Below are 22,481 nucleotides of genomic sequence, written 5' to 3'. Positions count from 1 at the left end.
CGGTCCCATGAAATATGCCCATCAGCTATCTAATTCACCCAATATTGATCTCGCATCATTATCTTATAAATCTGGTCCAAATCATCATCTCTTTCATAATCGTGGACCAGTTCAGTATAGCATGGTCCTTCTACATGGTTCAAAGGTACTACTACGTACAACGATTTTCTTTCAAATGACATTGTCTGCTTCTTCAAGTTGATCACCCCATTCATGTCAATAGCCCAGTCGATCCCAAGGAGCACAGGGTAGGGATTGTTGTCATCGACTATCTCTATCACTTCAAAATCTGCCAATGCACTCACGCCATCAATATCTACTATCACTCCCTGCAATCTTCCCATGGGGATAATCTTTTGTTGATTCGCCATCCTTAATTAAATAGGACACCACTGCAGCACAAGTCTCCCCATTCTCTCCCATGTCTATTTCAGAAAAGCATTTGCATCTAACCCTAGATCCATAATAACTTGGTCCATTTCATATTATCCTATTTGCACGATGAGCCTCATCTCACGCCCTATTCTTTCCTTATGTTTACCAATTTTCCTGACCGCATGCGGTCCCTCTGGAGCATTTTCTTTACGATCACACTTATTGATCAACTCTTGTAATACTTTTACAACCCTGTTATCATGTAGCAGTTTCATACATGTTTCCAAAATGGTAGTAAGTATGGATGGGTCTATTTCTTCAGACTACTTATCCTGATGTCCTGAGGTAGAAGCCTCTGCGAAGCTTTTCTTCACTTCCATGAAGGTTTCTTTTGCATGCTCTAAATCAAAGCCAAACTCCTTCTTTGGAGCTTTCTGGACCCATTCAATTTCTTCAGGCTGCTTCCCCTTATCTTCACTAGTCGTCATTCCACTTCGCAGATCTATATTCACATTAGGATCCTCTTCATGGGGTTCAACCCTCATCATCTACAGGTTCTGGGTAGGCTACTGAGGTTGCGTCCTCTTTTCGCACATCTTAGCTATTAATAGAGGGTAGTCTTCTGTCGTGTGGTTAGACTAAGTACAGTATCAACATGGCAAGCGCATTAGGTTCATACATTCTCATGCATAGTGTCCTCGCCCTCCACAATTATAAAAAATAACTTGTCCCCAACCTCTCGTAGGTCCCCCTCAACCTCAGCCTCATCCGTGCCCCTAGTAACCTCCTCACGCCGCCCCAACGCCTTGATCTGGAGGCCGCGTTTCTTTCTACATATGGTACTTGTTTGTTCTATCCATCATTAGCTCATAACTATGGCAATTATGCTCATCATGACCCACTAATTTGCAGAAGTTGCAGAAGAGTTGTTGCGGTGTTTGTACAAATTTCTACTGCAAGTTACAATTGTTAGTCACATGTTTTCCAGCCACCTGACAGATAGCACACCATAGCGATAGCCTTGTACTTGGCCTTGCTTGAGATTCCAGCCTTAGAGGCATTGGCCCTCCCCCTACAACATAATTCATGAAGACAAGGAAATGATCTTTATCATGTCCCTAACTCTTACATTTCAAACACCAAACTTCTTTGCGCACCTCAGGCTGAGTTGCTTTATCCTTCTTCAGACTTTGGAATTCTAAGAAAAGGTTCTGCAACTCTGCATGAATCTATTGAACTCCCAAAGAAGCATCTTGAATTGGTGTCTCGTGCAATCTCTTCGCAATCCCAAGGGCTTCCACTTGTGTCCCAATATTTTGTTGTGATAAAGCAACCCTTAGATGAGGCAAGAGTGAAGCCACAAGCCATTTGCAGTGGTGCCCATCTGTAAGATTCATGTTAGCTTTGCAGATCTTGCATTTCAATCTTTGATCCAGCTCCTAGGGTGTCTCACTAGGCTTCATCATGATCTCCTTGAATCCCGCAATCAATTGTGCTTCAGACTTGGGTTTACTGAATTCGTTATTCAGCGCAGTCTGAATATCCGCCAAAGCATCTTTTGGGTTATCAGTGCAGTACTTAATGTACCACATTAGCGTGTGCTCCTATAACGTAATAACCAACGTTTCCTTCTTCATCTGATCATCTATAATGTTCTGGTCCTACCATACAGCCTTCACAACAAACCAAAATTGGTCTAGGTCCTCATTTCCCAAGCCCTTGAAAATGGGAAACTTCACTGTATTCTCCATATTGAACGGTGGCGAAGGTGGTTGTGGTGTGGGCGAAGGTGTATGTGGCAAAGGTGAAAATGGAGGTGGTGTGGGTGGATGGGGTATTCGTGGGAACCCTTTCCTTATTAGCTGGAAAACGCTCTGTGGTGAAGCCTGTGCTACTTCTTTGTCATCACTCAGAGGAGGCTCAATCAGTTGGCTACATTCAAGACCAGTTCTCCTTCTGTCCCTAAATAACTTTCCACTTTGTGTAGCTCCAAACATCAAGGTAGTTACATAACTTGTTTTTCACACAAGAGCATTTTAATCCAAGAATTCAAAGATCTCAAATACTTACCTCGCGGTCCTTTGAAGAAGCATTTCTCTTCTTCATTGTAGTTGACCGAGGTATCGACCGCAAATTCTACCACAAACCCTCCAAGGACATGATCAAGCCAATGATTGATAGTGCGTGCGATCTTATCTTTAGAGGCTTCCAATTTTTGCAATAACTCCGAGGTCCACATTATTGGCTCATCAAGCCTCCACCTTCCTTGCCCATCCGCTAATTTAGCGATCCACTCATATAATTTGACTAGGAATGAACAAAAGAAAATTTCATGTATCTTTTTGTATAGATACTTGTCCAACCACTATTCTTTCATCAATCGTGGAATTTTTTTTTCTTGCACCTCTAATTCGTGGATCTTCCTATCCAACTAGTACTTAATTTCTTTCTTTGTTGGATTCCAGTGATGCGACATCACACATATCTTTATGTAGAACCTAGTCCCGACAATGGAACCATTTGTTGGCTTAGTGGGTCCTGACCCAGGTTTAGAGTTAAGTTTTCCAAACAAATCCCTACACTATTGGCCTGTTTAGCAGCAATCCGCGGAGTGTGGACTGAAGTCTCACCTGAAGCAGTATGGGGCAATGTTGGAACCAATTTTCCTCACCCAGAGAGGATTGTGATGTCATTTTGTGCCCTAAAAATCCATTCACATAGATCGATAAGCCCTTAGGGTTTATTGATATAACTCCCTCTTACCGGCCTCTAGACCTTCGCAAGGTCTACGACTGCTTTTTGCGGACCCTAAATAGGTAAATCTAGCACTTACGTGCCTCTATAATTACTCCTAAGTCTGTTATTACCGAGATCGGCTTAAGTGTCTGATATCGTTAACATGTATTAAGATATTCTTTGCGTAAACAAATATTAGCACTTGCGTTCATATAACAATGTAAACCATGAAGAATCGCACATCAATACAACATTAAATCATAAACCCATCATTCATCATAATATAAATGTGTTTATTCATAACAGAAGTAAATGGAAAAAAACACATATATTTCCATAATAATCTCTTTATTGATACTTCAAATTTTCTTACAAACTTAAGACTACCTTGCCCACTCAAATGCAGGGGTCCGTGCACTCAGCTGCAGATTCTACTCTAGGCCTCTGCGTACATAGCTGCAGAGCCTCTCTTCTACTCTACGACTCTTCGCCCTTTATTTATAATGACCCATTACATTCCTTCTTCACTCCACCACTATGCCTTAGACTCTCTAAGACTCTCCCTTTTATATAATCCCATGGTCCACGGACCATTGGTAGATCTAGTAAAGCCGACACAACTTACATAAAAGAAGGGGAAATCCCTTTATTACACTTACTATCTACACCCTCTGCGATCACAACTTGTGAAGACTTTACACTTGAAATAACAAAAACTTGGGATTTTTCCCCAAAATTAACCGCAAGGGACTTTGTCCCAATAGTCACCTAGATTTTCCCCTTTAGGCCTTTAAAAATGCCAAAACCGACTACCACGTGTCCCCCATACCTCCACATCATGATGACATCATCATCCATGTCTTATTTTCGAGACAAATCACCAGCTACCAGGTGTCTTCTTAGGAGGAAAGAGAAAAGGTCCTTGGGGTATTTGGATTTTCGAAGGTCCCCTTTGTATTTCCCCTTCTTCCATGATTTTAGTGCTTTCCAAAGAGATGCACTTGTTAAGGAGTTTTGAAACTCCAATTTTATGATGACATATGGTGCAAGGTCCCGTCATGTTCTGCACCCCCTGGTCCTTTGGAACACTTGGTGATCGAGTGCTAGCCTAAATCAGAGCCCTCTTCATCATAAGTTTTTCAAAAGGAATTAAAATTAAGTTTTGATGCTTTCAATCCTCTGAAAAAATGATTTTCGATGTGTCTTCTTAATAGCCTTCCCCATATTGGGATCCTATGTGATCGGGTCTTGAATTTTAGCACTTCTCTTTGACCTTTCGATTTCCTTTTGGCTTTGAGACTCAGTATTTTGATTTTTTCCTCCTCCCCGTGATTTTGGCCTCCAATATGTTCTCTTCTCTTTGATCTGTTTGCACTCAGGCTCTCCCTTTTTGGGCCACCATTTCAAAATGGTGTAATAGGTGACAACTTTGTCTCCAACTGGGGAAAGTGCCTTTCTAGAAAGGTGCTGAGAACTTGTAGATTAGTAGCCTTCACCATTAGGTATGGAGTCAAAAATATATTTAACCTATAAAACCAGAAAAACTTCGTGGAGATTTATTTGGTGGGATTCCTTTCCTCATAATACTAAAATGAAGAACTATCTATTATAAAATTATATATTACGGAGCAATGGAACACATAAAATATTTCAGAAATATAAACACAGAAAACCCATAAAACAAGAGAGACACAGATATACGTGGTTCACCCAGTTTGGGCTACATCCACGGAGAAACAACCAGTCCTTCCTTTTATATTATCCAGCAAACTGAAGAGATACAACCTACAACAGATCTGATGTAACACCCTCTTCACTCTCAATCTCCTCTCTCTTTCTCACTTAGAATACAGATCTAAATAGATGCAATACAATTCCCTCATATATAGTGAGGGGGTGCCTTCTAGGGCAAAAACATAACTTCTACCGTCAGATCTCCGCCTAATGAACAACCCAGATTGACTAGAAATTACTATACTTTCACAAGGCAATTTTACATCTATTCTTAGCTTCAAGGGCGCTGCCCCCGAAACCCCCCGCCAAGGGGGGGCTCCGCAAAGGTCGGAGCTGCCCCCCCTGGACCCCCCTGCAACGAATATTTTACGGGCAATGTTCCCGCCCCATTTCGAACTGGAGTCCAATGTGGCGATGCCTTTGAATACAGAAGATAATCAAGCTCCACACCTAACAATCTCCCACTTGGAGACTAATTATAGCAACTCCACCACTGCTTTATTTGCTGGACAATGACTCCTCTTTGGACTTGGTTGTTTCTCATCTTCTTCATCATACTTGAAGACCAACTGAAACTGAGCATATTCTCAGTTTCTCCCTAGTTACAACTTTTGTTAGCATATCTGCAGGATTTTGGCTAGTGTGTATCTTTTCCAGCTTCAACTCTCTATCTTCCAACACTGATTGTATGAAATGGTACTTGAGTTGTATGTTTTTAGTCCTAGAATGAAATGCTGAGTTCTTTACAAGAGGAATGGCACTTTGGCTATCACTGTATAACGTGCCCATATCATGCTCCTTACCCAATTCGCCCATAAACCTTTGTAACCAAAAGATATCTTTACTAGCCTCTGTAGTAGCAACATACTCTGCTTCTGATGTTGAAAGTGCAACAACACTTTGGATTTTTGAAACCCAACTGACAGCTATTCCAGCTACAGTAAATACATATCCTGTAGTGCTCCTCCTATTATCTCTGTCACCTGCCATATCTACATCAACATATCCCTGTAGAGAAATGCTTGAACCACCAAAGCATAATGCTTGATTTGTGGTACCTTTCAAATATCTGAGAATCCATTTCACTGCCATCCAATGTTCCTTTCATGGATTGTTCATGTACCTACTTACAACTCCCACTACATGTGCAATATCAGGCCTTGTGCAGACCATTGCATACATTAAGCTTCCAACTGCTGAATGCGTATCGAAATTTAGACATATAATCCATGTCTTCTTGGGTCTTTGGGCACATTTCCTTACTAAGTTTGAAATTGCTAGCAAAAGGTGTACTAAATGGTTTTACATTGTGCATATTAAATCTTTTCAACACCTTTTGTATGTACTCATTCTGAGACAATGTTAATTTGCAATTTTTTCTCTCTAGTTATTCTCATACCAAGGATCTGTTTTGCAACTCCCAAGTCCTTCATTGCAAATGAATTTTCCAATTTTCTTTTGAGAACATTTATTTCCTGCATGTTAGACCCTGCAACAAGAATGTCATCTACATACAATAACAATATAATATAGCTGCCATCATTTTGCTTTTTCAAATAAACACAATGATCAGAGTGACATCTAGGATAACCTTGTTCAGACATAAACTCGTCAAATTTTAAATACCACTACCTTAGAGCCTATTTTAAGCCATACAAGCTCTTCTTCAACCTGCACACTAGTTTCTCCTTCCCTTTTACCTCATATCCTTGTGGTTTCTGCATATATATCTCTTCCTCCAAATCCCCATGGAGAAAGGTTGTCTTTACATCTAACTACTCAAGATGAAAATATTCAACTGCCACTAGACTTAAAATAGTTCTAATTGAAGTCATTTTAACAACAGGAGAAAATATTTCATCAAAATCAATACATTTCTTCTGTGCAAACCCCTTCACCACAAGTCTAGCTTTGTACCTTTGTTTTCCTCCATCTTCTTCCTTCAGCCTATAAACCCATTTATTCTTCAATATAGTTTTTCCTGCAGGCAACCTGACTAAGTCCCAAGCCTAGTTATGCATTAAGGAGTCCATCTCTTCTTCCATGGCTAGCTCCCACTTCTTCTTGCTTTCAACCTGCATTGCTTCTTCATAACATTCGGGTTCACCAGAATCAGTCAATAATAAATAATATAATGAAGGAGAGTATCGTTCAGGGGGTATACTTATCCTGGTAGATCTTCTAACACCACTTTTAGGTGTTTGGGGTGCCTATTACTGTTGTGGTGGTTGTTATTGTTGTGGTTGCTATTGTTGTGGTTGTTGATTATTATTATTTTTAGGCTCCTTTACTTTTTTAGTGATCTCATCAAGAATTGCGTATTCCTTGTTTTCTTTTTCCTGTTTCTTTTCCTGCAACTGATTCTTATACAAGACCTTTTCATTGAATATTACATCTCTGCTCCTAATGATTTTGTGATTTTCATAATCATATAAGCGTTAACCAAAATCATTAACACCATATCCAATAAAGGTACATTTCTTTGACTTTGCCTCAAGCTTTGTTCTATTTTCTTTATTAATATGGAAAAATGCCTCACAACCAAAAGGCTTTAAAAAGAGTAGTTTACCTTTTTTCCTGTCCATGCTTTCTCTGGAACACCACCATCCAAGGAACTTGAAGGCCCTCTATTTATTAGATAAACAACAGTATCTACAACATCTACCCAAAATTGTAAAGGCAATCCTGCATGTAATCTCACGCACCTTGCACACTCCATGATTGTTTTGTTCATCCTTTCTGACACACCATTTTCTTGTGGTGTTCTTGGAACTATCTTCTCTCTGCGAATTCCATGCTCTAAATAGTACCTATTAAACTCATTGCTGCAATATTCACCTCCATTGTCTAATCTGAGACACTTCAATTTCTTTCCTGTCTCAATCTCAACCAAGGCTTTCCATTTCTTGAAAGTATCAAATACATTAGATTTATTCTTAATACAATCAATCCAAGTTTTTCTAGTTGCATCATCAATAAAAGTAACATAATAACAAGAGCCACCGAGAGATGATACCTGAGCAGGTCCCCATACATCTGTATGCAAAATCTCTAATTCTTCACTCTTCTTTTCTTTCCCAACTCTGAGAAATCTGACTCTCTTCTGATTTCCATAAATGCAATTCTCACAGAAGTCCAAATCAACATTCTTCAAACCCGGCAACAAATTCCTTGAGTGAAGAATCTCCATCCCCTTTTCACTCATGTCCGAGCCTATGATGCCATAATGCTACATCTGCTCCTTTGGAAGTTAAATCATTAACAGAGTTAGAAATACCATTGCATAAATACAATGTACCAACCTTTTCACCTTTTGCTATTACCAGGGCTCCTTTAGTGACCTTCCAAGCTTTATATGTGAAAGTTGTCACACAACCTTCACCGCCTAACTGCCCTATTGAAATCAGATTTTTCTTCAGATCTAGAACACGCCTTACCTCCTTTAGTAACCATTGGTTTCCATGCTGCTGTTTTACAAGAACCTTACCCATTCCAACAATTTTACAGGGTTTATCATCACCCAAACAGACTTGTCCAAAATCTCCTTGAACATAGTCATGAAAATATTTCTTATCAGATGTGGCATGGAATGAGGCCCTTGAATCTACCAGCCAGGAATTAGTAATATTTTCGAAAGAAAGAATCAAAGCATCTTGTAACACCTCACCTGTCACATTTGCTTCATGATTTTTTTCTTGATGTGCATCTCCTTCTTTTCCCTTCCGAGATCTACAGTATTTCTTTAGGTGTCCTTTCTTTCCACATTTCTAGCACACTATCCCCGATCTAGACTTGGATCTGCCTTTTCTTGATTTACTGCGATATCTTGAGCTCTTTCCTCTTTCCATTTTTCTTCCCCTAGACTTTGCACTCAAAGCATTACCCGATGTCTCACCAGAGCTTTTCTATCGCATTTCCTTGCTAAGGATAACACCGACAACATCATCAAACTTTAAAGTACTAGATCTAGACACAGAGTTACTAATGGCCATTACTAAACCGTTCCAAATTTCTGGCAATGAGCACAAGAAAAACAGAGCTCTAACTTCATCATCAAATTTTGCCCCTACAGAAATTAATTGACTTGTAACAATATTAAAATCATTTAAATGGTCTGCAACAGATCCACCTTCCGACATCTTCATATTAAATAAACGGCTCATAAGAAATACCTTATTTGAGGCCGAGGGTTTTTCATATAGTTTCGCCAACACCTTAATCAAACCCTCTGTCGTTGTTTCCTTCGAAATGTTGAAGGAAATCGACGATGCGAGGCACAACCATACTGTTCCGAGTTCCTTTCTATCGAGAAGGTTCCATTCTTCATCTGTCATACCTATTGGCATCTTTGTTTTTCTGCCCAATGGTAGGTACATATCTTTCTGATAGAGATAATCTTCCATCTGCATCTTCCATAGCGATAAGTTTTGGCCGTTAAATTTCTCGACCCTAAACTTACCATCTTTTGCCATTGCTCCCACTCAAACCAGGAATCCTTCTCTCCGACGAGTTTGTCAGCCAAAAAAGACCTTCGGCTCTGATACTAGTTGTTAGAAAATTATATATTACGAAGCAATGGAACACATAAAATATTGCAGAAATATAAGCACAGAAAATGCATAAAACAAGAGAGACACATATATACGTGGTTCACCCAGTTTGGGCTACGTCCACGGAGAAACAACCAGTCTTTCCTTTTATATTATCTGGCAAACTGAAGAGATACAACCTACAGCAGATTCACTGTAGCACCCTCTTCGCTCTCAATCTCCTCTCTCTTTCTCACTCAGAATACAGATCTACATAGATGCAATACAATTCCCTCATATATAGTGAGGGGTTGCCTTCTATGGCAAGAAACCCTAAATTAAACATAACTTCTACCGTCAGATCTCCACCTAATGAACAACCCAGATTGACTAGAAATTACTATACTTTTACAAGGCAATCTTACATCTATTCTTAGCTTCGGGGGTGCTGCCCCTAAAACCCCCCGCCAGGGGAGGCTCCCCAAAGGTCGCAGCCGCCCCCCCTGGACCCCCCCTCTAGTGAATATTTTACGAGTGGAAATGAACCGAGGTCTAATGTGGTGATACCTTTGAATACTCAAGATAATCAAGCTCCAAACCCAACACTATCACTTCTAAAAACTTAGAAATTAAATGATCACCTGGTGAGCTTATTTACATACAACTCCTACTTATGTAAAAGGCTTAATTCCCCCAAGTGTAGTCAACCTTCCAATGATACCATCTCAAGATCTAATTATTGCACCTTATGTCATTGTTCTCTAGAAATTCAAACACTAAAATAGGCATATACCACATAAAATATTTGGACAAAAATTTTGATATGTGCCCCAAAACTGATATTTTATGCTCAACTCTTTTAATATCCTCAATGGACCTTCTCATTGGGTTGTGTTCTTGAAAATTGGTGACTAAAATAGGCATGCACCACATAAGAAATTCAAACCAAAAATTTGACACATACCTTGGAATTGATGTATATTGTTGTAGGCCAAATAAATATGTCACGTAGTCAGCTACTGAATCATAGAACTGATAAGATAAATTATAGATGTCTCCCTTTATTGAACAATTTCTAGGTAGGAATCTTTCTGCAATAGGCAGCCACAAACACTACTTGGTTCTTCAACTTTGGGATCCTCTTCAAGAATTTTTTTATGGTAATATACTGCCCACTTGCTGGTAATAAAATCCCTTTGAAAGTCTACAACAATCTCATCCTCCTATGAATCATCTTAATCATAGATCAGAGAATTTTTATCGACTTTAATACTAGCTTCTTGAACAAGTTCTCCATTTGAAGGATTTGAATTGTAAACTAGAGCTTCTTTGTTAACATCATGGTGGGCCTTCTCTTTTTGTGTAGCTTCCCATGAGTGAAGCTATTATGTTTCTGCATCACACAAGTCCCCATCAAAGTCATACAAATCATAAGAAGGAGAATCATGAAATTCAGTAGAATAAGATCTTAGATGGTTTGTTTGAAACTTGATATGTCTCCTTCTTCCCTTTGTTGATTGTTGGGCAGTTCTTCTTGATGCAAGCATATGTTTTCTTGGAGTTGAGCCCCGCACATACCTTCAGCAACATCATTAATCTCAGAAATATTTTCAACATTAAAATGTTTGCAACAATCTTCGAACAGACCACCTGGTGGATATAATATTTTGCAGAAATGGATTTAAGAGATCTGTGGTTTGTGTCTTTTGAATTAGTGATCAGAGAATCCACAGTTTGAACATCTTTATACCAACGTTTCAAATCCCAAGTGGGATCCATCATCAGGGTTGAAGAATGATGATAAAAGAAGAGCAATAAGGCAGAATAAATACTAATGAGGAAGAAGTTTAAGGAAGAACACAGAGTCGGCTAGAATTTTTAATTTATTTTATATAATTTTATTTTATTTATATTTATTCATATTAATTATTATAAATAATTAATATTTATAATAAATTAATTATTATAAATAATTAATAATAATATTTTATTGTTATACATATTAATTATTATAAATAACTAATATTTATAATAAATTAATTATTATAAATAATTAATAATAATAATATTTTATTGTTATTCATATTAATTATTATACATAATTAATATTTATTTATAATAAATTAATATAATAATTAATATATTAATAATAAAATTTTTAATATAATACTAATACAATAATAATCAATTATTATATAATAATTAATTAATTATTATTGTATAATAAATAATTAATTATTATTGTATATTAATAATTAAATATTATAATTTAATAATTAATTAATTAATATATTAATTAATATAATTATTATATAAAGTAAATTAATATATTTAAATCATATTAGTAATTATAAATGATTAGAATTTATAGTTGACTAATAAAATGATTAACTAAATAATATGTTTAAATCGTATTAACTAATTAATATATTAAATCATATTAATAATTAATATTTATAACTAACTAATATAATAATTCAAATATTAATTAATATAATGGCTAATAAATAAATTAATATAATATTAATATAATAATAATCAATTATTATATAATAATTAATTAATTATTATTATATAATGATAATAAAATAAATATTATAATAATTAATTAATTAATATAATAATTAATATATTAATTAATATTATAATTATTAAATAAAATTAAATTATAAGTGATTAGTATTTATAGTTGACTAATATAATAATTAACTAAATAATAAATTTAAATCATAATAACTAATTAATATATTAAATCATATTAATAGTTCATATTTATAGCTAACTAATATAATTTTTCAAATATTAATTAATATAATAGCTAATAAATAAATTAATATAATATTAATCTAATAATAATCAATAATAATTAATTAATATAATAATTAATATATTAATTAATATAATAATTATTAAATAAATTAAATTAAATTAATATATTTAAATTATATTAGTAATTATAAATAGTTAATATTTATAGTTAACTAATATAATAAATATATTAATTAATTAAATTATATAGAACTCTAATGATGTAAAACTGGGAAAAAATAGAATAAGAATAGGAGAGGGGACAACATACCAAAGGGATGCATTACCTGGGGATGGGTTGGCGACTTTTAATTTCTTTGATCAAGGGGAGCCAGCTTCCGCTAATTTCCATACCATTGTCTCTGTTCAGATTCTGAGGATGCTTCATAATTTCAAGAGCTTCTTTGATCTTTCATCTTGGATGATGTTCCTCTCTTGCGATAATGGATGTGTTTTCCAGGCAAATATGGTGTTTAGTCTTCAAGGAGTGTTCTGCCAATGCTGAGGTACGAGATCTTCCATTCCTGATATCAGCGCCATGTTCTTTGAGCCTTGTCTGGAGGGAGCGACCAGTTTCACCTATGTAGCTTTTTCCACAAGAACAGTCTATTTTATAGACTCCTTTAAGCTGAAGATTGTCAATATCATCTTTAACAGACTTCAAACCTTGTCTGATGGTACCGGGGGCTGAGAAATGAGTGATAATGTTTTTCTTTCTTAGGATTTTAGCGATTTTGTCTGTAACACCAAGGATATAAGGTAGAAAAATCTTACCCTGAGGTTGGTCCTTAAGATTCCTTTCAAGCTCATCTCCCATTGGCCCTCTTCTCATTTATCCCATGGGACCGAGTGCCATGACCTTAGGCTCAGTGCTTGGGTGCTAAAGCCTTTAGGCACTTGTCATGGGCCTATCTCCCTTTGTAATTCATTCTTTTCCTTTGGTTCTTTGGATGTTCATGACCAAGCCCTACCACATATCAGAGCCCCCTCCATCGAAAGTTTTCAAATTGAGAATTGACCTTGGTGTTATGAAAAAACCCACTTCCAATGTGCTCATAGCTCTTGGTTCTCGGCCCTATCTCTTTGCCCTTGGTCCCTTTGGTTTTTCTTGACTGACTTCCACATGATTTCAAATCTCCTCTTCATCATCATATTTTTTAAATGATAATAAAAATAGAGTTTCAATGGCCTCTTCCTCTAAAATGTAGACCAATGAAATGATGTCATGATGACATAATCATCTCCACATGGCACCTCCTGGTTAGTGACATGTGTCACCAATATTTTCACTTTAAGCCCTTAAAAATGCCAAAACTTATTTCCATGTGTCCCCCTTTCCTCCACATCATGCTGATATCATCATCCATGTCTTCTTTTTAGGACAAATCACCAACTGCTAGGTGTCTTATTTGGAGGAGAGAGAAAATGTCCCTGGGGTCTTTGGATTTCCAAAGGTCTCCTTTGTATTTCCCCTTCTTCCATGATTTCGGTGCTTTCCAAAGAGATGCATTTTTTAAGGAGTTTTGAAACTCTGGTTTTCTGATGGCATATGCTCTGATGTCCCACCATGTTCTACACCCCTTAGTCCTTTGGAATGCTTGGTGACCGAGTGCCAGCCTAAATTGGAGCCCCTCTTCATTGTAATTTTTTCAAAAGGAATTAAAATTAAGTTCCAATGCTTTCAATCCTCCGAAAAATATATCTATGATATCACTTCATGCCAGCCTTCCCGATATCAGGCTCCAATGTGATCTGGTATCGAATTTAGGCACTCTTATTTGACCTTTCCGCTTTCCTTTTAGCTTTGAGACTTAGTATTTTTATTTTGGCCTCCTCCCTGTGATTTTGGCTTATGATATTTTCTCTCCTTTTTTACCTTTTTGCACTGAGGCTCTCCCTTTTTTGGCCACCATTTGACGCCATTGTAAAAAAGTGTAATAAGTGACAAAACTTCTACAAGAAAGTCCTCTTTTGACACTTTTTTTTGTATCATTGCCACCTTCACCTTTGGATATTGCATATGGGAAACAAGGAGGAATGAGGGAATATATTATACGAGATGCTTTAAGGGTTGAAAATTTTATAGAGAAGATCAGGAAAATCCATCTAGAGGTACAAGAAACACTACAAAAGTCCTAGGAGAGGTATAAGCACAGGAATGATTAGCACATAATAGAGAAATTGTTCAAGGTGGGAGATAGAGTATGGCTACAGTTGAACAAGGAGAGGTTGTAGGGGCCTAGTAAGAAAATCAAGGCTCTTAGATATGGTCGCTTTGAGATACTAGAAAAGGTCGGTGATAATGCCTATGGAATCAGTTTGCCACCATATATACACATTTACTCAGTTGTGAGTGTGGAGAATTTGGAACTATATGAGCCTTCCATGCTAGATCAGGAAGAGGAACAGGTCCTACATTCAGTGGAGGATTTGGCTTCTGATGCTCAAGTAGAGTTGAGAGAAGATGCAATTTTGCAGAAGAGGTCCAAAACTACAAGACAAGGGAAACATGACCTTTGGTAGATTGGGTTTAAGGGACAACTTCTAGGTAAAGCTAAATGATCTAGAGAGAAGGTGGAGGAAGCATTTCCTCACCCCATTCAGTAAAATATTTTGGGGACCAAAAGCCTCCCAAAATGGGGAGGTGTAATCCAAATTGGATCATTATATCGTTTGTCATCCATATTGATGAATTTGTAGTGGAAAAAGAGGAGGAATTAGCTCATGGGAATGTTTTTACTTGCGGAGCCGAATTTGGCAAAATAGGGTCTGAAACCTTCCAGGAGCATTTTGAGGTGCATCAATCAGAGTCCTTATACAAAAGTTATGCCACTTAGAAGTTGACCTTCCTCTTTTCACACTTATAGTTCGGGAAGATGTCATGCCAGCCCCCATTATTCAAGGAAAATGGGCTAGCCACATGTTTTTTATGTAAAAGACTCTAGAAGATTCTATAATGTAACTCTAGTTAAGAGTTGATATAGCTAAACTTAACCACTAGTAGGCTATCGAGCTGTGTTATAACCATGCCACTAGGAGGAAGAGGCATTCCATTATTTCGAGATAATTTTGTTCCATAGTTGAGAAACGATAGGCATGAGTGATAGGAGGTAGAGCACATAGATAGGATTTGTGCATTGTAGCACCCCATAGACCACAAGCATTACTTCTTTGTACCTGCATCCTTATTTTCCAAATAGAGAAAGAGAGCGAAGCAACCTCACCTTCTAGCTAGGTTTTGTCCCAAAAGGGTTTCTCAGAGAAAATTCTATATCTGATGTGTGTGTGTGAGCTTATTTTTGTCATTCTCAAATCTTCTGCATAATTTCCATTTTCATGCATGCATTAATTACAATTAATTTTACAGATATTAAAGTTTAATAAACTCTAATAGTGTAAAAATTCTGCATTTTAATATTTTATTATCAGATATGTTGTGACAAATTGTCTAGTGGAATATCCACAACAATTTATAGACCAGTGAATGACAACATAATTCTAACATAAGGTACTACTATATGTCTCCTAAAATTCTTGAATATTTCACAATGTGAAAATTTCTATACAAGAAGATATAGCCAAAATACCAAATTGACCTATCTGAGATTAAATTCTAGACATATAGAAACACTAACTTCCTTGGACCATATCTCAAAAAATATAGTGAACCAATATCTAAAACATGGGCTAGAAGTTCACCATTATTTCTCCTTAGTGTGGTTGTGGTTTCACTATTTGAAGCCTCACAAAAAAATGTTATAGAGAAACTTATGAAATAACCAATTTGAGACAAAATTTAGGAGAATTTAGGAACCCTAACTTCCTTCAAACATATCACTAAAGATATTGACAACCATTATTTGAAACTTATACCTGAGATGGCTCAAGATGTCTTCTCAATATTCTCTATTTTTCACCATTTGAAACCTCCTAAAAAAAGTTATAGTTATAATTCCACAATGACCTATTTGAAGTAGAAAAACCCTAGGATCAAGTGCTCTGATACTAAATGTTATAATCCTTACACCTTAACAATGACAAGAAACTAATAATTACAGTCGACTTTGAGGGGGAAGCCTCATTATATAATAAATACAATGAACAAGGCAATAGTTAATAATCCTAAGAAAATATATGAGATAAATGATACAATTATACTAAAAATGGGACCATGAAGGGTTCTAGCCTACATAACATTATAACAATATAAATTTAATCACTCAATATATAGGGATTAATACGGGTTTTTTAGTTTAATGTGGGGATTATAAAGAGCTTAAGAAAGTGACATAAATCCCAAGTAATTATTGGTAAGGATGGGTGAGAGAAGAAATATTTAAGTCAACACCATCACCTAAGAATATGGGTGATGAGATATGATCATTCATAGAGGAATGACGATTAGGTGGAGGATTTTCGTCAACCACTTCACAAACTAGAGATTTGGCCTCTTGAGAATCACCTAAAGTGGCCCTTGAAGTAGGTATGTTTGAAGTAGTGGTAGGGTTAAGTTTACGTATATGGGTAAGTGGTCCTCCTCAATAGGATAAAGGCCCTTAAGATGATGAGAATGATGAAAACTAAAGAAGCCACAGTGGTGAAAAAGGATGTGTACAAAAGTGTAACATAAATAAAATCTAAGGCCACTAGAAACTACTAAACAATACACACCTATCAAATTTAAGGAGTAAGGAAAAAAACCAAGAGATCAAAGTGATATTTTAGGGACAGAAGCTTGGTTGATCAAGACCCAAGTCAGCTATGAAGACGTGGTTGGGACAATTACATTGGCCTCTTGCTTAATGTCTCAATGACTAGTGAAAGTAGCCTTAATTATGTGTGGGTACCCTTCAGGATTTGAGTGAGTACTGACTAATTTCTACCCCAAGTACAACAAGGATGTTCCCCTTATTGTCACTTATGTAAGGTCCCTAATATTATGGCCATAATGGTTACCACATATGACCACCTAATCTAGGGGGCTAGTCGTTAGTCAGATTCACATGAAAAGTAATGGTATCTAGCCAACGACCTCCCTAAGGAAACCCCCCAATTCATGTATATTGAAGACCAAGTGAAGTGGGGTAGATCACTCCACTAGCTCTAATGAAACCTCGTGTTTGACCCTTGTGTTAGAAGGGCTTCCTAGGAAACGTGTGATTGAAAAAAGGATTTCCACTCTCTGACTCAAGATTCTAGTGTTTATTTTGGTAGCCTTCGAGATTTTATCTCACCAGCCTATTCTAATGCCCTAAAATCTTAAGCTAATATTGGTGTGATACCACATAAATTAAAAGATCTTTGATTAATTTTCTTAAGTGTTTATTTTAGTGGTTTTTATTTAATGTCAAGGGTAAATGGTGTGAAACTTGAATGGTGTTATGACTTGTTTCAAATAAAGATATGTAAAAAATGCACATGAAACCTTTACATTTCATGAAATATATCTACGAGAGAGTGACATATTTCAAATGAAACATGAACATAGTCCTTACAAATCTCTATCTTGTCACTCTAACATGCACTATAGATCAAAACAAAAAGTGCAAGGAAACAATGAAAATAAACCAAAGGAAACACAAATATAACACAATCAAAATAAAAACCTAATTACAAGCAAACATGAATTCAAAGAAAGTATTCAATGATTAAGTCACACTTACAAGAAGACTGAAAGGTGAAGGGTTACAAGAAAATGGTGGGATAGAGATATCTAACCCCTAATGTATCTGTTATGGATAAAACCCAAGAGGATTCAAAACTCTAACAAGAGATGAAAAACCCACCTATTTAAAGTGGATCTAAGAGTTTTTGAACTAAAGGCAGACAAAGGAAACTAGAACTGAAGATGACCCAATTGTAAGCTCAGATGTATGCAAGAAAAATGCAAAATTTTCAAAGAAATCCTAGTCAAGGCTCTTGGTTGAGTGATTAAATTTTCTATTAGTGTGCTAACAAAGATTTGAAAGGGAAAATAATGCTCTAACCAAGAGCAAACCAGAGCATTGATAGAGGTAACATCACTCTACTAAGCCTACAGAGGAGAGTTAAAGTGCTTTTTTACGCAAATATGAAGTTTTCAAGCATATGACTTTAGAAAAAAATTTCTCTATGACTCCTAATGACTATTCAAAGCTAAGAAAAGAAAAAAAATCCAATGACTATCATACAAACACTCTGAAAAGGGATCAACTAGGACTACCTAGTGAGTCACCAATTGTTTTTTGCAAAGTTTGTTATATACCTAGGGGGGATAATATGGGGTACCAAGTGAGGTACCCAAGGTAATAATGTAATAATGGGATGGGCCGTAGTAATAAATAAGGTGGTTAACCCATGTCATGTAAGGGACCACAAGTAGTTAATAATAATGTAATGGGCCCAAGGTATTAGTTTGATGGTATGAGGGAACCATGGTAATGACCCATGGTATTATATGTATGAGGCCTATATAAAGGCTAGAGACTCCACATGGAGAGAGAGTGAAGTAATATTGTATGAACAGGCATATGGCTTGTGGAGTGTTCTCCTTCCTTAAGGAGTGAATGTATGGTGTTGCCCTACCTTAAGAGTTTTGATATCAATAAAGAAGCATTTCTATCTATTTCTCTCTTATTTCTGGGTATATTGTGTTCTATTATATTTTTAGATCAGATCTTAAGAAACCAAAGAGATTAAGGCAAGAACAATACTGAAACACAACCGATAATAAAACCGATAAATAAAACTGAAAATAAAAATGCTTAAGGACAGAAGATTATGCAAAACGCATAATATGTAAAACAAATCTCTTGTATTATCAAACTAGTTTCGTCCTTTATGGACTCATCAGTGATACAAAAGAAATGAGATACAAGTTGTCCTTATAGAGCAAAAGTGGACAGAGCAAGTGCTATGATAAAAACTTCTAGAATAAAGACTTCTAGAATAGAGGCTTCTAGAAACATCATGAATAGAGACTTCTAGAAACATCTTGAATAGAGACTTCTAGAATAGAGTCTTCTAGAAACATCATGAATAGAGACTTCTAGAAACATCTTGAATAGAGACTTCTAGAAACTTCTTGAAAGACTTCTAGAATCTTCTAGAAACATCATGTATAGAGACTTCTAGAAACATCTTGATAGACTTCTAGAAACATTTTGAATAGAGTCTTCTAGAAATATCTGTAGAAAAATATGCACTGCTCCTGAAAGAATCATGGCCGAGGATCTGAATTTCTCATGTAGAATGACCCAATCTTTCGCGGATTTCTCCAACAGATCAAAGGCTTGGGAATATGTTGTAGCAAAGGGTAGCGTTGCAATTCTCCATGCAATTTAGGGTTTAGGGAACCCCCAAGGTTTAAAGCTCTAGTGGCTTCGCAGAAATCCAGCTTCAACACCAAGGGGGCCCTTTTGAGGCCGGAAGAGTGAAGAGGACCTCGTGCATAGACCTGCTGCATTAGAGCATCCCTTTGATCCCAATGAACTTTGGCAAAACAAGCATGGAGAAAATTCGGTGGATAACCTCTCGACCGAAGTCTGCTGTAGAATGCACGCTTGAGCTCTAGAAACCCCAACTCACTGCTCTCTCGAAGAAGGTATCTCTGCAGCTCATTGACCACGAATGCCACTTTCTGGTGTCGAGGATGCCATGAAGAGAAAGGAATATACTGATAGGCATTCAATGGTTTCTGAAAACATCGAGTGGAAAGCTTTCCAGAGGTATGGAAGTTTGGACCATTGAAAAGCACAATGTCCAGAATGTTGACACTCGAAGATGAGATGCAAGAAGTGATCCGAATGTGCTCAGGATAGATGGACTGGTAGCAATCCAAGAACTGAACCAATCTGTCTCTGGAGCCATTCCAAACCATGCAGCCATCGTCGATGAAGCGTCTGAAGAGCTGAATCTCGGGGGCAGGGAATCTTCTGAAGACTTCTTGCTCAAGGTGGCAAAGAAAGAGGCAGGCATAAACCACAGCAAAGTTGCTGCCCATAGCTGTGCCTCGAATCTGCCGATAGTAAGTGCCGCCAAACTGAAGAAAGTTCCATTTGAGCACCAATTCTGCTGCGCTGACCAGGAAGTTGACATCTTCTGGAGTAAAAAGCTCGGCAGTGCTTTGCTCAAGCATTTCTCGTAAGGCATGCAAGCCTTCCTGAGTGGGAATGCTGGGATACAGAGACTCAACATCAAAGGTTACAAGAAATGAATCTGCAGCAAAATGCTTGGATTCAATATCTTGTAATAAAGTGAGAGAATCTGGAAGATGGTTTGGTTGAGCAAGCAAGGTGCTGAGAAGTTTATAATGCAAGAATTTGGAGATAGGTTCTAACATAAAACCATTGTAGGCATAGATAGGCCTATCGACAGGCGGTTTTTTATGAACTTTCCAAATGAAGTAGAGTCTGCAAGCTCTAGCATTATGAGTTTTGACTTGCATTATGTATTCCCATTGTTGCACTGAAAGAAGATTTCTATATCTGGCTTGAAGCTGACTGAGAGATCTTCTGATGGCCATCCATGGAACTGCTGCATACTGCCTGTAGACATTGAGATCAGAGAGTTGCCGGTGAGCTTCAGCAACATAACTATCTCTGTCGAGAACAACAATGCCCAGATTTTTATCTGCCGGTTTGATTACAATAGGGAGGCGACGAAGACTCCTTAGTGCAAGCAGCTGGGATCTAGAGAATCTGGGTTTGGAGGAAAAGTTTACAGAAGCAATGCGGTCTTGAAGGATGGATAGGCCAATATGAAGAGAGTGATTAAGGTCCGGATCATTGATAGGAGGTTCCCAAGTGGGATTAGGCAAACGAAAGGGATTATAGGATTCATCTATAGAAAGTCTGAAAAACCGTCTGAGACGACAAAGGCGAGAAAAGTAAGCATACTCCTTGAAGATGTCATCTATGGCCATAGGGGGAGGCCGAGGAATATATTTGTGCCCTAGGCCCAACAATTTGGTTTGGCTGAAGGAAAGAGGAATGGAAGAAAGATTGTGGATAGCAAGATTGCTAATCCTACGATCTATCTGGGAAGGAGTCATTTTTCCAATCAGATAAGCCAAGTAGGAAGCAGGGCTAATGGAGGGCAACCAAAAAAGATGACGGAGCTTGCTTACACTAAAGGAGCCTTGCCTTTGTTTCGTGCAAGGTTCTGGGGCAAATTTTGCTGCAGTGGCACATATGGGGCAGCTTCCGGATTCAAACCAGTGTTCTAGAAAGGCTGGTTTTGAACGGAGGCTGACTGCCCAGCAACAGATTGAGTGGAGCGATTCCCTTGGCGGAACCGCCCCCTACCAACCCCGTTTTTTGGTTGAGGATCCTGCGCAGTAGGCTGCTGGGGCGGGTGTTGAAGCTGCTGTTGTCTTTGAGGTTGTCTGTGTAGTTGCTGGGGCTGACTACGTAGAGGTTGCTGGGGAAGCTATTGCCTCTTCTGACTGCACAAAGGCTGCTGTTGTAACTAGGGTTGTTGCTGCTGCTGCTATTGTTGTTGTTGCTGCTGCTGCTGTTGTTGTGCTGCTGCTGCTGTCTACGCTACTGGGGCTGTCTTCGTTGCTGATTATTTTGTTGTTGCTGCTGCTGTTGAGATGCTGCTGGGATGCCAGAAGTCTGAAGCTCTATGAGATAAGCAAGTTGATCTTGTAGGGGCTTCAATGTAGCATCAAATTTCTGTTGTTGGGCCTGAAGAGATTTAGCAACTTCTCTTTGGACCAGTACAGAAATTGCTTCTTCACGGGGAATGTCATTAGCATGCTTAGCTAATTCTTCTCGTGCGGCATTTCTGGCGGCTTGAGCAGCAGATCGGGCTGAGCGGCGTTCAACAAGCTCTATTTGGAATTGATTGACTTGTCGGTTGTAAGACGACAAGGCAAGCGAAATCCATTGAGTGGCAATAACACTACCATCAACAGGACCGGAAGAGCTAGTGAACTGAATATGCTGAAAAGGCATGGCAAGCTGCTGAAGATTGTTGCGGAAGTCTGAAGCAAGTTGTGAAACCCTTGCTTCATTTTTCTCAACAATGGATTTCTCATGATGCAAATAGAATGCATGGCATTCTTTTCTGTATCTAGCAGTAATTGCTTCTAGCCCAGATTTAAGAGTACCAGTAGCATCAGGGTCGGAAGCCACAAGACCTGGAGTTTTTACCATAAGGCTTTGAATAACTCTGTTGTCTTGCTCAAGAGCTTGCAATTTTTCAACAAGCGACTGAGATCTGAGTAAGATTTCAGTGGCTTTTTGAAAATCTTTAACTGCACACTGAATTACTTCGACCCATGAATTTGGCATGGGCGGAATTTCTTCTTCACCC

The 22,481-nt window shown here is 37.6% G+C and overlaps 1 protein-coding gene across 1 annotated transcript; it reads right to left on the bottom strand.

Annotated features, from left to right (window-relative positions):
* Positions 1-19,380: 19,380 nt before the first annotated feature.
* On the bottom strand, positions 19,381-21,084 carry LOC149194615 (uncharacterized). Its single transcript, XM_089407727.1, has one exon. It carries the CDS (start codon positions 21,082-21,084, stop codon positions 19,381-19,383), a length of 1,704 nt encoding a protein of 567 aa, XP_089263853.1.
* Between the last annotated feature and the right edge of the window lie 1,397 nt (positions 21,085-22,481).

Source organism: Pinus tabuliformis, chromosome 2_2, assembly GCF_031772625.1.
Source record: "Pinus tabuliformis cultivar Carrire ecotype Pingquan chromosome 2_2, CPIR1, whole genome shotgun sequence".
In the NCBI taxonomy this organism is placed as follows: Eukaryota; Viridiplantae; Streptophyta; class Pinopsida; order Pinales; family Pinaceae; genus Pinus; species Pinus tabuliformis.
The sequence above is the reverse complement of the archived record's forward strand: the minus strand, read 5'-3'. Positions and strand labels throughout refer to the sequence as shown.

What these genes read in the sequence shown, in the direction of transcription:
- LOC149194615 (XM_089407727.1), bottom strand. Translation starts at nt 21,084, where the DNA reads ATGGCCATAGATGACATCTTCAAGGAGTATGCTTACTTTTCTCGCCTT.